At 40.9% G+C, this 15,264-nt stretch overlaps 1 protein-coding gene across 1 annotated transcript in view; it reads right to left on the reverse strand.

The window, feature by feature from the left end:
• Positions 1-541: 541 nt before the first annotated feature.
• The window catches only part of LOC128735496 (glycine receptor subunit alpha-2), a 56,544-nt gene continuing 41,821 nt past the window's right edge, over positions 542-15,264 (reverse strand). The window contains exons 4-9 of the mRNA XM_053829977.1: positions 14,102-14,201; positions 13,834-13,988; positions 11,618-11,695; positions 1,345-1,641; positions 1,061-1,290; positions 542-997 (exon numbers count right to left, since the gene is read on the reverse strand). Coding sequence (XP_053685952.1) covers positions 542-997; positions 1,061-1,290; positions 1,345-1,641; positions 11,618-11,695; positions 13,834-13,988; positions 14,102-14,201 — 1,316 coding nt within the window. The remainder of the gene's footprint in view (positions 998-1,060; positions 1,291-1,344; positions 1,642-11,617; positions 11,696-13,833; positions 13,989-14,101; positions 14,202-15,264) is intronic.

Genomic DNA, 15,264 nt, shown 5'->3' on the forward strand with positions numbered 1-15,264 from the left:
AGCGATACACACACAAAGCTTTATCGGCGATAGAGGTTCACGTGTTGCTTTTTCGCCTCATTCTTTTGCGTCTTTGGTTCTCTTTTCGCAAGAAGATACAAGCGTGCCGTGATCTGCATGTATTGAATCGGCAAATGAATGGGGAGTGAGTGAGTTTTGATCCGATTCGAACCAACCTTGCTTCGCACCCTAGTAGCAATAGTAATGAGTAGATTTAAGCTGTGCTTCCAGCTCATATGACCAGCTAGTTTTCATTTACTATTAAATTTACTAGACCGTGCCAGTGAGTAGTAAGGTAAGATGTTTCTCTGTGAATTAAAACCTAAGCACGTTGATGAAACCGATCTTTTCCAGAAGCAACTACTTAAATCAGTCAAACATTGTTGCAGTCGTGCGATGAGTTGTCCTACTGGAATAAGCAGAATGTGGAGAAGAGTTCATGCACAAAGATTGTTGCAGGGAGAATAAATTACATTGGATTTAAGTGAAACAGGATAAGAGAAATTTTTACCCCGAATATTCTCTACAAATCTGTTACCGATCAGGATGTTTTAAAAATCAATATTGGCCAATAGAGTATGACAAAAACGAGAAATAAGCCCGGAAAAACTACTCGTGACATTTTGTCAATCTCACGCCACATAATTTTCTCGACACCGGTGTCCGTATCGGTCCACGCTACCGAGAGAATGCTCTGCCGACGAGTCGGTTGTTTGGACATAGGTGGCTGGGGGCCTCCGTTACCTTGCAGCGATACCTGTCCGGGAGTAGTGGGCGTTTGGGTCGGCTTCCGAGGGCGAACGTTAACCGTTCCACCTTCCCAGTTGGCCACCGTCGCACATTGACCCTTCTCCATGGCACTGATTCGCATTGGAAGTACCTTCGGTACTTTGTTCACCTGGTATTGGTATTGCACATCGAGAACCTTAACCACGACAAATTCTGCCAGAGCAGAGAACACGAACATCATGCAGCCAGCCATCCACAGATCCAATGCCTTAATATTTACAGAAACGAATCAGAATTTAAGCAGAAATTTTCACGTTAACGCTTGACTCACCTTAACGTAAGCTACCGGGGGAATGTCGGCTCGCATCCCGGTGAACATTGTCACTAGTGTTAGCATACAGGTAACCAGCAGCGTGACTCGTCCGGGAATGGCATCCAGCCCGAGCCAGAAGCTAAACCAGGACAGCATGACCACCAGCGTAGAGGGTGCAAAGGTTTGAATCAAGTGGTGTCCTATTTGACGCTCGAACCGAAAATATACAGCTAACCGTGAGAAATTTCCTGAAATAATATTTCATTAAGGATTTAAGGCAATCTAAATATTTCCTAAAATACCGTATTTCTCCGGCATATAGCCGTCAGTCTCTTCCAACTGCAGCGGTTGGCCAAGATTGTACTGGAGCAGCTTGAGCTCCGGATTGATGGTGACCCCGTTGTCGGCCCATTTGAGCCGAATCTTCTGATTGTGGTAGGAGAAGCTCTCGATGTAGATCGGACAAATCTGGATGTCCATCGGGTAGAGCTGGAATTCCATCTGGCAAGCAATGATGGCGTGCATCATGCACGCGTACCGTACCGTCGAGTTTTTGTATAACGTTACCGAGGAGAATTTGTGCGTGAGTGTGGCGATTTCTGGAACGAGAACAGAAGTCGAAAATGAATTATCGTTTGCGATTCGATGATGAAACGACACTCTACATACGGTGGTGATGTGCCGCTACATGTGATATTCTTTGTTTGAAATACCGATGCTACTACTAGAGCTTTGATGACTTTTATACACTCGATGAATGCCTTAGTGTGTATACTTCTAGTACTATTTCTAATAATATTTGATTTGCAAATTTGAACAAAGGTTGCGTTATGGTTCATGAAAAAATGGGAAATGATGAGAATAGTATGGAACAAAAAAAAATATTCCTTCGTACACAAAATCTTACACCAAGAATGTGCAGTAGTTGCAAGCGGTGCCGACACATTACCGACCCTAATTGATACATACCTCGAAAACTTTGCTTGGAACAATTGCACATTACGGTAATGCTAGATTTATTGCCAGCGAAAACGCTTCCGCCGCAGTGATTTATTTAAAATGCGGATCTAACGTATGCTTGGTAGCGACCTGGTAGTGACTAAGGCAAGAGCACAAGATACCTGCCAAGGCACTCTCTAAACCCCACTTAGAGTTGCAAACAGCAGTGTTAGGCTGTTGGCTAGCCGAAACAATAATAAATGAAATATAGTAGAATTCTTCATATTTGTCTCGTTTATTTGAGAATGCAGTTGAGACGCTTGTAAATAAATTATCCAAATGAAATGCGCCCGAAAATGACCAGAAGAATATATTGGTCGGGTTTCCATACATTCCAACCATGATACAAACGTTCGTTGCTTTAAATATTGCTGTAACAGGTCTGTCATACCCAACCTCGATGAGTTAGACTAGCTTATTTGAAACGCCTTAATTTTGTGATTGTTCATCATGCAACAAAACATACCTACAAACGTCGATCTTGCTCATTTCGCTCCTAGACCATGGTATCTGGACAAGTTAAAATTTCTCGTTGATCTAGCCAATCTTCGCGTAGAAGTCACCTTAACGGATTAGAATATACGCCCTTTAGGACTTTCTCAACCACAATTCTCGGCTGGCTGTTAAACTTTCTTTTTCTTGCAAGTTGGCAGCATCTGTTGGTGCATACAAAAAGATCATTGTAAAGTTTTCACCCGTGGCAACGATTGTTCTATCATTTAGGTATCGGTTTCCAACACATCAAGATTGCGTGGGATCCTTGGCTCAACAGGAATCGTTCTCGAGTCGCACGAGGCAACGGTGCGCCAGAATAACAGAGCTCATAACTTCTGATGTGCCAATAGTTATTTTATTTAGCTTTCTATCCTAAGATTGGTTGTGGGCTACCGCTTTCCAATTCCTTGGACACCGCATACTTGCTGCCAGGTCCCGCTCCTCCTAGTCAGCTTTGCTCGCAGTGCTCTTGATCATCTTATTCTTAGCAGATTTGCACAAATACCAGTTTTGTAGTGTATTTGTTCGACATTCTTGCAACATGCCCTGCCCATCATATGCACCATATAAATACTGGATTCACCACAGAGCTGTGCGAGTTCATGGTTCATCCTCCGTCACCTAGTATGGCGCCGAAGAACGTTCTTAGTGCTCGTCTCTCGTACTCCGAGCACTTGCAGTTCTTCCGCGAGCATTGTTTACGTTTCGGTTGCACAAAAATTACCCTACAACTCGATGCGAATTGTCAACAATCAATCAATGCAGCTACAGAGCAAAGCAAAGCCATGGGTATAAAAGTCCTTCAAAACCTGATCCTTCTTTATCGACACCGCAGCCGGTTATTAGATAACAGGAAAATTACGGGGCTAATGCGAAGATCCTATTAACTCCGTAGCGGCACCGCCTAGTCGAGATTCGAACATACGTAGACTAGCTTGTTAGGTCAGCATCGTTCCCCGGAGCTAACTGGGCGGGCTACAGAGTTGATGATCATTTCATGACTAGAGCTTTTATTGAAACAGCTGTTGATTGATATCTGTCAGAACTTGGAAGCAAACGAAAACAAGTTTGACGTCATTTGTAAAACAAATACAACATGTAAAAATCCAGAGATGTGACGGCCAAAAGCCCAGCTATTTTCCTTTCTTCAGTTTCTGAAGCAAAAAGTAGTAAGATAGTCTACCGAAGCTCTTATATGCCACGAATAACGAAAATGAAAATACGGAACGGATCAATCGGTATAAAAAATCAAAATCTAGGTGCTACATTCCGTTATCTAAACTTGACCTATTGATTTTTATACGACAGACTTCGCAGCCAACTGTTAGAGTACAGGACAATTGCGGGACAAGTACAGCTGCAATCCTATTGGCTCTAACAGTCTCTCCCAGCCGAGATTCGAACATAATACGACTGGATTGTTAGACCAGCGTCGTACCTCGAGGACAACTGGGAGATGGTCAATCGATATAGAACAAGGAAGCAATTAATGGATAACGATTGGAAACACGGTACGTGCAATATACGAATTCTCCATGACCAGGCACGAGCTGGCTTGCTTGCTCGAGAGCTGCATCGGCTTGAAGCCAAATTCCGGAGAGAGAGAGTTCCGTGCAATAGACTCCATTGCAGGTACTTCTTTCAAGTACCAGACATCTACTACAGTGGCTGCAGCAAGGCAGAACAAGGAGTCGGGTTCGTGGTGTTGGGAAAGCAAAAACAAGGAGTTATCTGGTAAAGGCCCGTAGATGACCGTATATGTGTGTTGAGAATTAAGGGTAAGTTCTTCAATCAACTACAGCGTAATGAACGTCTACGCACCAAAAAATAATAAATTCGATGCTATTAGGGAGGAGTTTTGGGACAGGGTCGGGAGAGTGTATGGAAAGTGCCTAAACATGACGAGAAAATCATCATCAGAGATGCAAATGCGCAGATCCGGCGGGAGGAATTCTTCCGTCCTGTCATTGGAAGACATAACCTTTTATATCTATGCTAGAAGGGTACTGAGTTCAAAATGCCACTGAGATCTGCGACAGTCATGGAGACTGTCTTTGTAGCTGTTCCCGATTGCTGCACATAGTTTACGAATTGCTCAAACCCATTGAAGGAGTTGGATGGTTGTAAGACTGTGCCTCAATTAGGTACTACATGGTTAATAAAACCAATAACCCTTTTGGAATTGAGTTTCCATGCAGAGTATGGAGTTAATAGGTAGCGTCCGAAGAAGCTGTACTTGAAAGACGCAAGAGCTTCACAGGAGTAGAGCAAGTGCGCTGCATTTTTGAGTTCCAAAATAGAAAGGCGGCAAAGGTCAATTGAGGGAGTGAGAAGGAAAGGGGTGTAAGTGCGCTATATGAGCAATGCCAGCTCAACTAACAAAACGGTTTGTCTCGAATATTTTTTATTGAGATGAAATTTTGCTGATATGTTGGACGCTACGCAAGGATTCATTTTCCATGAAACATAATTATTTTCATCTGGAGTAACTTTTCAAAAAGGCGTATTTATAAATAATTTGTTTAAAAAATATATCTTGAAAACTACTTTATTTGTTAAAAATGACGTCAACAGAAAAGTTGAAGGAAATTAAGTGTATTTTCGAAAAAAAATACGCTGAAAGAAAAAACTTTGCAAAATCTAAATAAAAAGCATAAAACGTATCTCAAAACATGTCCCCCTAGTTTCGTCTCATCTTTATTATTGATAAGTTAAAACATGTTCTAAAATCTGGCGAAGATCTGGCTACTAATGGGCACTCTATCGGATTTTTTGTTTTATTCTGACAATTTTTCAAAAATTTCCAAATTTTACTTATATGTGTAAAATTTAAAAAATGATCAAATTCTTCCCATAGCAAATTGAACAAATTAGAGTGCTCTAAGCAGGCTTCCGCTATACCCGAGAATAATTGAACAAATTACGTTATATAAACTTATTTCTTAGGTTCAGCCGTTCTGAACTTAGGCCCTTACAAATATTTTATGAAGATTTTGATTTTAAGATTTCAGGCCACTGAAGGGAATGGGGGGGGGGGGGGCGAGAAATAGGCAATGAGATTTTTTTAATCAGGCAAATCAGGGATTACAAACAATTAGAATTCTAGGAAAATCAATGTCTAACGGTGTTTCCCTTTCCGAAAAAAAGCGATTTCTTAGATTACTAAGATCATATGCTATGAATAGCGCAAGATAAAGCCCACACAAGTACGTTACATGTACGCTGTCGCCACGCAGTGAGACACTTCTGTACTATTTTCGCTACTCTCAGCAAGGCTGCTATTACTAAAACCGTTTACCCGAAGAAAGTAATATTTTTAGTTACTCATATCATGGTATATAACGTATACGCATATACGTTGTACGCCGATGACAAAATTCTGAACTATTTTTCATACCATCTTAAAGGTGACAATCACTTGTATAAACTTCTCGAAGACCACTACTTTCTAGGTAATCAGTAGCGTAAGTTACAGCGTATATTGTAATATTACATATACGGTAGCGCCACGTAGTGAGGCAATTCTGCACTATTTTCTATACCATCTGCAAGGCTGCTATTACTCAAACAACTTTACCTAAGAAAGTAATACCTTAGGTTACATGAATTATAAGCTATTGCAAATAAAACGAGTTCGCATATACACTAGCGCTGCACGTTGAGAATATTCTGAACTATTTTCAGTGTCATTTCCGAGATGACAGTCATTTGAACAACCTTCCCGAAGACTGCAACTTTCTAAATAGTCAGTAGCGTACGGTAGAGCCTATACAAGAATATTACATCTGCACTAGCGCCACGTAGCGAGAAAATCCTGAACTACTGCTGCTTGCCCGCTAACCTACCTTTCAATGAAGACGATTGTAATGTGATTCCAAGATTTGCACTTGCACCCTTTTCACTCCAAGTAGTAATTCCCTATAATCACTTGGAATGAAAGGGGTACAAGTGCAGAACTGAGAAGGAAAGGGGTGTAAGTGCAAATAACATTTTCAAAACTATCTTATAAATCTCGAAAATCAAAGTGGTTTTCCAAGATTTCAATAGAATTTAATAAAGTAAAGCTAACACAACCATAGTGCGTCATTAGTTTTCTATTATATAATCTGACGAATTTTCTAGACGATGTTAACTTTGGATCTGATTTTCTCGAAATTTACTTTTTGTTACTTACACCCCTTTCCTTCTGACCCACTCAATTAAGACCTACTACTGCAGGGTCTGGATAGATAAACTATCCACTTTACTTTACTTGACTTTACTTGATACCAACTGGATGCTACATTTAGCTTTTCCCAGGTCAGTAATTCGCCTTTGACAGCGAATATGGAGAGTTCCATTAAACTTGTGCTGCACTCCCAAACTAATTTGGATGCACATCTAGTGAACTTAAGAGCCAGTAGTGCAGTCCGACTATCCGTAAAGATACTGATTTTCGCCGGAAAACGGTGGGCCATTTGCCCAGTGGAAGAGCTTTCTTTATTCGGGGTCCGTACACTCCGGTACCTGTGCCAGTCCCAATTTTTGATCCATCTGTAAATAAACAGATGGTACCGGATGGAAGTACGGGCCATCCATTGTTACATATAGTGCGAACTGTTTCAATTACACTATATGGAACATCCATGTTAGGTTGTGCTTTAATCTAGTCAGAGTTTGTCGTTACTGGGGGTGATAGTTTGAACTCCCTTAGTAGGCGAAAGTGACCAACTTGGTCCCCTTCAAGTATGTTATGACACCTTTGCAACCTAAGCGCACCAAATTCGGCTTCCTTCTTCACATGAAGATGTAAAGGCAGCAAGCATAACATCGCATCCATGGCTGCAGTTGGTGTTGTGCGCATAGCGCTGGTGATTTACAAAAATGCCAGGCGTTGAACTTTGCTTAGCTTGGTCTGCGCTGTGACCTCGTTCGCTTTTGGCCACCATCCAAGAGCGGCATAAGTTAGCCTAAGCCGTGCAATAGGTTCGTTGAAGTTGCAGTCCCCAAGTTTTGCCAAACAGTGAACTGCGTGCCCAGATGGCTGTAGTTGCTTTCACAGCATAGTCTAGGTGAGCAGTCCAGTTCAGTGTAATTCCCAGAATTCACAGATGTTTCTCCTCCGCCTAGTAAAGACTGTCTTGGTGGGGTTTAAATTAAACCCCTCTCGTAAACACCACAAAATGGTTGTATTTAGATCTCCTTGCATACGACTAGACAGCACTGCGTCTAATTTACCTTGGACAATAAGTACTACGTCGTCGGTGTACGCCATGACCTCATAACCATACTGTGATAGTTTATGCAAGAGTGCGTCGACCACCAGTAACTAAAGCAAGGGGAAGAGAACTCGTCCTTGAGGACATCCTTTGATAACTGAGATCGTGATCGACGTATCTCCCAATGAGGCTGTGATTTCCCTAGTTGACAGCATTGCTTGAATCTAGCTCATTGTCGGTTGATCAGTTCCTTTATTAGAGAGCACCGTATTAATTAAAGCGACGTGTTGTCGAAAGCGCCTTCAATGTCAAGAAAAGCACAATTGGTCTATTGGTATTGGAGCGAATGTTCAAACAGAGTTACTAGGTTGAGAAGTGCGGTTTCCGTAGATTTACCACGATAGTAAGCATGTTGATTGCCATGCAGAGAGGAGGTTTTCAAGAACTCATTACGCATGTGATTATCCGTGATTTTTTCCATCAACTTGAGCAACGTAAAGCTAGCACGAAAGAGGTTGATTAACTCGGACTTTATAATCTCGTCCGCTTTTTGTAAGAAGACGTAGCCTTCATCTGTCGATCAATTATAACGATCTAAGGTTCATAAGCTTTGCCGTGGTCAGAGGAATGGCCATCTGCAGCTGCAACTAGCAGCAAAAATATAAAAAATAATGCGGTATTTTATTCAGAATAAATATTGCTTCTATGAGGCAGAACAGTCCAATGAGCATAAGTGAGTGTAACTGAGCGCTGCAACAATAAAGATTAGAGCTGCGGAAAAAAGAACCCACCATCTAAAAAAACGCGAGTATGAAGAGTATGTGCTCGCAAGTGTAGAAGAGCGATTCGCAGGCAACGACACACGGAGTTTCTACAAAACGCAGTGAGACGCAGTTATTTTGCCAAGCCTGTGATGTGTAATGATAGTGCTGGCAACCTACTTACTGACAAAATGGCGTTGGCAAACAGAAGAAGGAGCACTTCCAGACGTTGCTGAATGGAGAGGTAATCACGGAGATCAGCAAAAACAGCCTATGAATTGTAAGCGATGGCTAAGCTGTGGAGCCACCAACACAAAAGGAGATGAAGAAGGCAATCGGTGAGCTGAAAACGCTACGGCAACTGGAAAGGACGGTATCCCGGATGAACTTCTAAAACCTGTACGAACCAATCCACCAATGATCCGGCATGATCTAAGAGAAAGAACAAATGCCGGAGGAGTAGTTGATTGGCCTAATTTGACCTGTTTGTTTAAATAGGACATCGACTCAAATGTAAAAATTAACAGTAGTAAAATTTACCTATAAGATGCTCATTCGTATCTTGTTTTGTAAACTGTTCGCGGAGACCTTCATAGGCGAATAGCATGCTGGCTGTCGTGAGAGTCGCTCCACGATGGATCAGATGTTTACCGTGGATCTGTTACCAGACAAGTTCCAGGAGTACAACTTACAAATTCATCATCTGTTTGTGGACTTTGAGGCGGCGTACGATGCAGTTAAACAACATACGCTGTGGTAGATAATGCTAACCTCCCAGTTGGCCTCGAGGAAGGACGCTGGTCCAATAAGCCAGTCGTCGTATGTTCGAATCTCGACTGGGACAGGCTGTTAGAGTCAATAGGATCCTGCACCCTAACAGCTGGCTGCGAAGTCTGTCGTATAAAAACAGAAGGTCAAGTTTCGATAAAGGCTTTGCTTTGCTTTAAATAATGCTAGAACATGGTTTTCCGACGAAACTAGTTCAGCATCTTTGGCTCGAGCAGCACGTTCCTCACAATCATGTGGAAGATTTGTGCCTTCAAACGAAACTAATTAGGCTGATTTATTCGACGCTAGATGGGAAACCCTTAGCCACTTTCGTGCTTAGCCGAGAAGTAAATTGACGAATTGAAGCTGCGAATTCAGTTTTCTACGGATTACGAAACCAACTGAAGTCCCATAGTTTCCCAAATTCGCACAAAAATGGCGCTCTACAGAGCACTAATCCTCTCGGTGACCCTCTACGGTCATAGACGCTAACGCAAGCTGATCTACGAGTACCGTGCAAGCACCATATTCAAAACACTGCCTAATTCTGAACAATTGCAAATTTTTCTTAAATATTGACAAAACTCTAACTATTTAAACCATTTTAATAATATGAAATCATCAGATGTAGTGATTAAATTGTTTAAATAGCTAGAATTGTGTCAATATTTATGAAAAATTTGCAACTGTTCGGAGTTAGGCACTGTTTTGAACATGGTGCTTGCACGGTACTTAGGGGTTTAGAATGTGAAATTCTGCGATGAATACGTGGTGGCTGCCAGAGTCAGTAGGATTTTCGCTAGTCCCGTAATTGTCCTGTACTCCTGTAATAACCGGCTGCGAAGCCTATCGGTACAGATGGTTCAAGTTTTAAAGACGTTTACAACGCACGGCTTTGGTTTTTTACTTGGTGGTAAAATGGAAAATGGAGTCTGACGCAGACGTAGGAATCATGTGCTGTATCAAATATACAAATATGCCGATACAGTGAAGGTAGTACAATGTTGCAGTCACAAATAGTTTGCCAGAACATAGCCTTTTATCAATTTTTTTGGACTCTAGCAGACTGGTCTAATTCTTACCCTTCTCGCACCGTGTAATATACTAGTATTACAATCAAAGTATTTACAATCAAAGTTCACGTATCTTTGCGAGTTCACAGAAAGCATCGTATCGTACAGCTTTTGCGATATTATTCAAACGATGGCTGGCAAGACCTTTTTTCGAGCCGATTTCGGTTTATCCTCAAATAAGTTATCCTCACTGGCCTTCTTGATCGCTATTTTCACGGCTTTCTCACTTCTGTACACCATTTGTATATGTACAAATTCTCGACATTGCATTGTACTGTAGAAATCCCACGCATTTCTGAAAAATAACACTCCTGGAAAAATATACCGCTGCACAGGTGCTGAGTTATGAAGGTAAACAACAGGATGTAAGTGTAACCACAAAAATAGACTAAAGATGAAGGATTGCGAAATGACGCAGCGATTTCTGACTACGTCCATACTTTCTGGGACAGTTCCTACTCGAATTAATTATTCCAATAAATATGCAAGAGTAACGATCTTGCCAAAACATATACTACTTCCAAAAAATTTAGATTTTTATACAGCTATAATGCTTCGGCCAGCAAACATAGAAAGTTATCTGCTAAAACGAGTTTGGGTTTGCTAAAGACCTCTTCTCGAGCTTCGTAAGCTCCATTTTCCCGTGTGATTTCCTTTTGTATCCTTGAATGTATTCAACGAATCTTAAATAAGAACGCATCACGCAGTACGCTTGTCTAAACTAATGATTCTAAAACCATAATAACATAATTACCCCCGTGTGATAACTACTTTGCTCTACATGTTCAAATCGTGTGAAGTTGTAAACCCGTTTATTTTCAACGAGTTGAGCTACGCAATCATTACACAATCAAGTGAGGTAATAATCCTATAGGTACCTAGTCGAAAACACACACATTAACTACAGCTGAATGCAGTGCACCAGGGAAGCCCGACTAACCGCCAACCGAAACAAATAAAAACTTTTTAGTGCTGCCTGTGACGTGCAACCACGTGCAAATTCTAACCGGAAGCCGATACTAACTTTCATGTTGTAGGTACTAACACAGGAAGCCGACAAAGGAATCACACACAACCAAAATATCGACGGAAAAAGGTGGATTTGAATGTTGATAGAAAGTAGCTACAAAAAACGTGAAACGATCCGTGGAAAATAATGACATGGTTTTGCAGTCAGCCGAAAACGAAAACAAAGTAAAAAAAAGGAAGGATACAAAACTGCAGTGTGACCCAAAATCAATAGTTCACACTCGTTGGCAAAAAAAAAATCGTTTTACTCACCTTGCTGACGTATCGATGTCATACAACTGATTTTGCCACACAAAACCCTATTAATACCTTCATTTATATATGATTGACCTGCAAAAATTGTTCAGTTTTGGATTTGATTCTGGTTTGTATCTGGGTTTTTGTTTGGATATCTGTCGCGAGTTTGATTTGTGGTTGATTGCAAACATTGCTGTTTATGCTTTTTTTTGGGGACGAAAATGGTGGAAGTGGATCAGTGAGGATAGTTTTGCGCTTAGTTGTTGTTTTAGTTGCTTGAAATCTGGGTGCCAATTGCTCATTGATGAATTGCGCACGTGGTTTTGTCATGAAAAGACGAATGAACTGAAATGCAGAATGTTGAGAACGAGAGGAAGAGAGAGTAAAAACCAATCAAATTAGAATCAAATCAAGAAACAGTTACTTGCGCTGCCATGCGAGCTTTCCAAATGGGAGGCAATCAGTCTGGATCAGTATCGAACGTTACCGGGCGGCGAGGCGCGGCGGAACGGTCAAACAGGAAAAACATGTGAACGGTCTACGAGTTGAACTAGCGAGTCATTAATCCTCAAAATGCGACAAAATATTGAGGATTAGGTGAAATCAAAATGAAAGGGGATTGGAAGGAATTAGCGAAATTGAATGCCTGATAAAACTGGAACTAAACCAATGGAAACGAAAACAAAAACGGGTGAACGAAAATGGAAGGAAGGCGGATAAAACAAACATCTGCTACCTAGTTGAACTCGTTATTTTGACCATGGAAATTCACATGTGTAGATAATCGGTTTGACTTTGAAGCAGGGCGCGAGCAGGAATTTGCAAGAAAGTTTCGAAGGTAAAGGTTATCGACAACTTTCATCGGCTGGGCTACCAGCGAACATGGCCAAGTACGCGTAGGACTCCGGCAAAATGAAATCAAGTTTAAATTTATGTATTCAAACACAACCACATATCTACATATTTACATATACACACACCCAAACGATTACGATCGTTTCCCACCCACACTAGACCTCACACAACGTCCTGCTCATGGGCATTAACTGAAAGTGCATTCTCATTTTCATATACTTATATGGTTTTTGCTATTCACGTAGCTTGCGGCACATCGGCGGGGCGGATTTCCACGGATGTGTGGCTTGTTTATTTTTGACTTTTCCCTGATAGCATTTCCCGTTCCGGTTGGTTATGGTTGATTCCGATGTGAGGCTATTTCCTCTGGGCGAAGCGAAGAAGTAGATTGGCTGCTTTTTTAGAACTTGTAACGATTGCGATAACGAAGGTGAAGTATGCACACTCATTCATTCGCCGGAAAGCGCAACGAAAATCAGTTTAAGAAAATTAAAAATGCTAACATGGTTGGTGCAAGGTGCTGTAATGCGTAAGGTTTGCTAGAAAAATGTTTGCTACAGACGGCGAACCTTAACGGAGTATTTTGACTGCCTCCACCAAATTAGCCTAAACCAGCTGCGGCAACTCATAAAAAAGACATCGTTCTATGGTCATTAAATTTGAACAACTTCTAAAAACCCTGCCGTAGTAAAAGGCATTTGTTATGGATTTTACTACGAAACAATTCTTTACAGTTGGAATATTCAAACGAAAATGCTTTTTATAAGTTTACTCTTCTGCGTTTTATATTGTCAGGCCAACGTGAATCAGTTTCAGTATATACAATACAGACACTGGACTTAGAGCAAACGAACGACACAGCAGAATATAATTTTGGCTCGTAATAGTAGTTTAAAACATCACGGAATGAATATAGCCAAACTGTGGCTTATATCCGATATAAAAATTGTTTTTGGTTTCCGGTTTATTATACTTTTTTAATGTGTTGTTACGAAGCAAATTTGAATTATTCATAAATTCGAATGTATAACACAGAATTGGCACTCAATTAGAATTTCATAACCAGCTGCAGGAATATCCTGCTTTCTTATTTTGGTGTATATTTTCTAGCAAGCCTATTAGAAATTTCAACAAAAAAATTACGAAAGCAAACTGAAACGCGTATGTTGTACCACCTGCCTACGAAATCTACACTAGCGATGACTTGTTTACAGCTGGAAAACAATTATTGAAATCATGCACGCCTAAGTAGTTTCGACGATAATAGCACAAAACATTTGTGAAACGATACCAATGGAGATGAATCCTGACTGACTGTATGGCTGAGACTACTTTACTGGCTGCCTGATTGATGAAATGGGTTGCAGTTAACGTACCTGAAATTTTTGAATTCAGAAAGTACGGATCCGGTTGCCAGAGGTTATCGAAGAACTCCGGCGGAAGTATCACGTGGTCATCGCCATCCTCGAAGATGTCGTCGTGCAGGTCCAATCTCGACTCAACCCACTTCTGGTGCACAAACATATCTACTCTGCAAGAACGTACGTCCATTAGAATGCGATGCAACGCGGATGTAAGAATCGGTAAGCAGAAGGAAACATTCGTTATTCGATGCCGTATTTTGGTCGCACAACTGCGGGTTACCTGAAATCCATGTCCTCCACGTTGATCGAGTTGATGTCCACGACGAATATGCTGAACTCGACCACCACTGGTGTACCCTTTTTCGAGGGTGGCCTCACTTCTGCAAGATGAGATAGTAAAAGAAGAATATCTTATTGACAATGTTCAAATTAGTCTGGATACCATTATCATAACTAAAATCATAATTCAATAAGGCCTTGGGGGTCAAAGTTTTCGTTTAAATTTGGCGTGGAAGAGCACTAGCATACAGATGCATGTTAAACTTTGTCAAAGGGACTAAATTTTAGGAAATAAAAAATTCTATATAAAAAAATAATGCCTATAAGAAGTTTGTGCTAGGAATTCTTGTAAACAAAAATTTTCACAAATTTTGTTAAATATCCGTTGCTAAAAACACCTGCACGTCTAGCGGGACCAGCTGGGAAACGCTGAGCTAAGCTGGTAAAAGCTGAGTAAACAAGGGATTTGGTAATCAACCTTGGTGGGAACTTGATCGTATGCTTGCAGAAAAGAAGGGGGTTTTCGAGCTTCGGATCGTCTTTCCTGCACAAGAGTGGCTCGAAGCGGTACACAATGAGCAAAAACGAGCTCGTAATCACAAGAATTAGAAGCCGCTGGTTTGGAATCTTACAAGATACCTATTCTTATGTAAAAAATGCAGGAAATCGATTGCTGATGGTTTCATCCTGCTCAGACTTTGGGAAGTGGTCCGTTTTGCCCAATTTTCCCCAAAAATCGTGTTAAAACTAATTAAACAGTATAGAAACTTATTTGCCACCCGTGAAACGAACTCAAATAGCTTCCAAATGTTGTCAAAACATCAGAAGAATCAAATCCCATCCATTCCATACTGTGCGAAATGCAGGTATAGTCCATTTTGCCCAATTCACCCCTAAATACATAGTAAAACCTAATTAGAGCGATTAAAACTAATTCAAAGACAGGGGAATAAGCTCGAATAGGGTAGATGCTCCAGTAATGGAGGGATTATGTCGGGGGGTAGTGTGTAAAGACAATTTAAACGCTCAATTTATCAGTTTTCAATTGAACTACATGATAATATGGTGCACCATAGTGTTGGCTTTAAATACATACCAAAATTATACCATTCTGCTGGTTAATATATCTAAAATATTGATTTTCCTGACATTAGTATGTGCTCC

Source organism: Sabethes cyaneus, chromosome 2 (assembly GCF_943734655.1).
Source record: "Sabethes cyaneus chromosome 2, idSabCyanKW18_F2, whole genome shotgun sequence".
Classification (NCBI taxonomy): Eukaryota; Metazoa; Arthropoda; class Insecta; order Diptera; family Culicidae; genus Sabethes; species Sabethes cyaneus.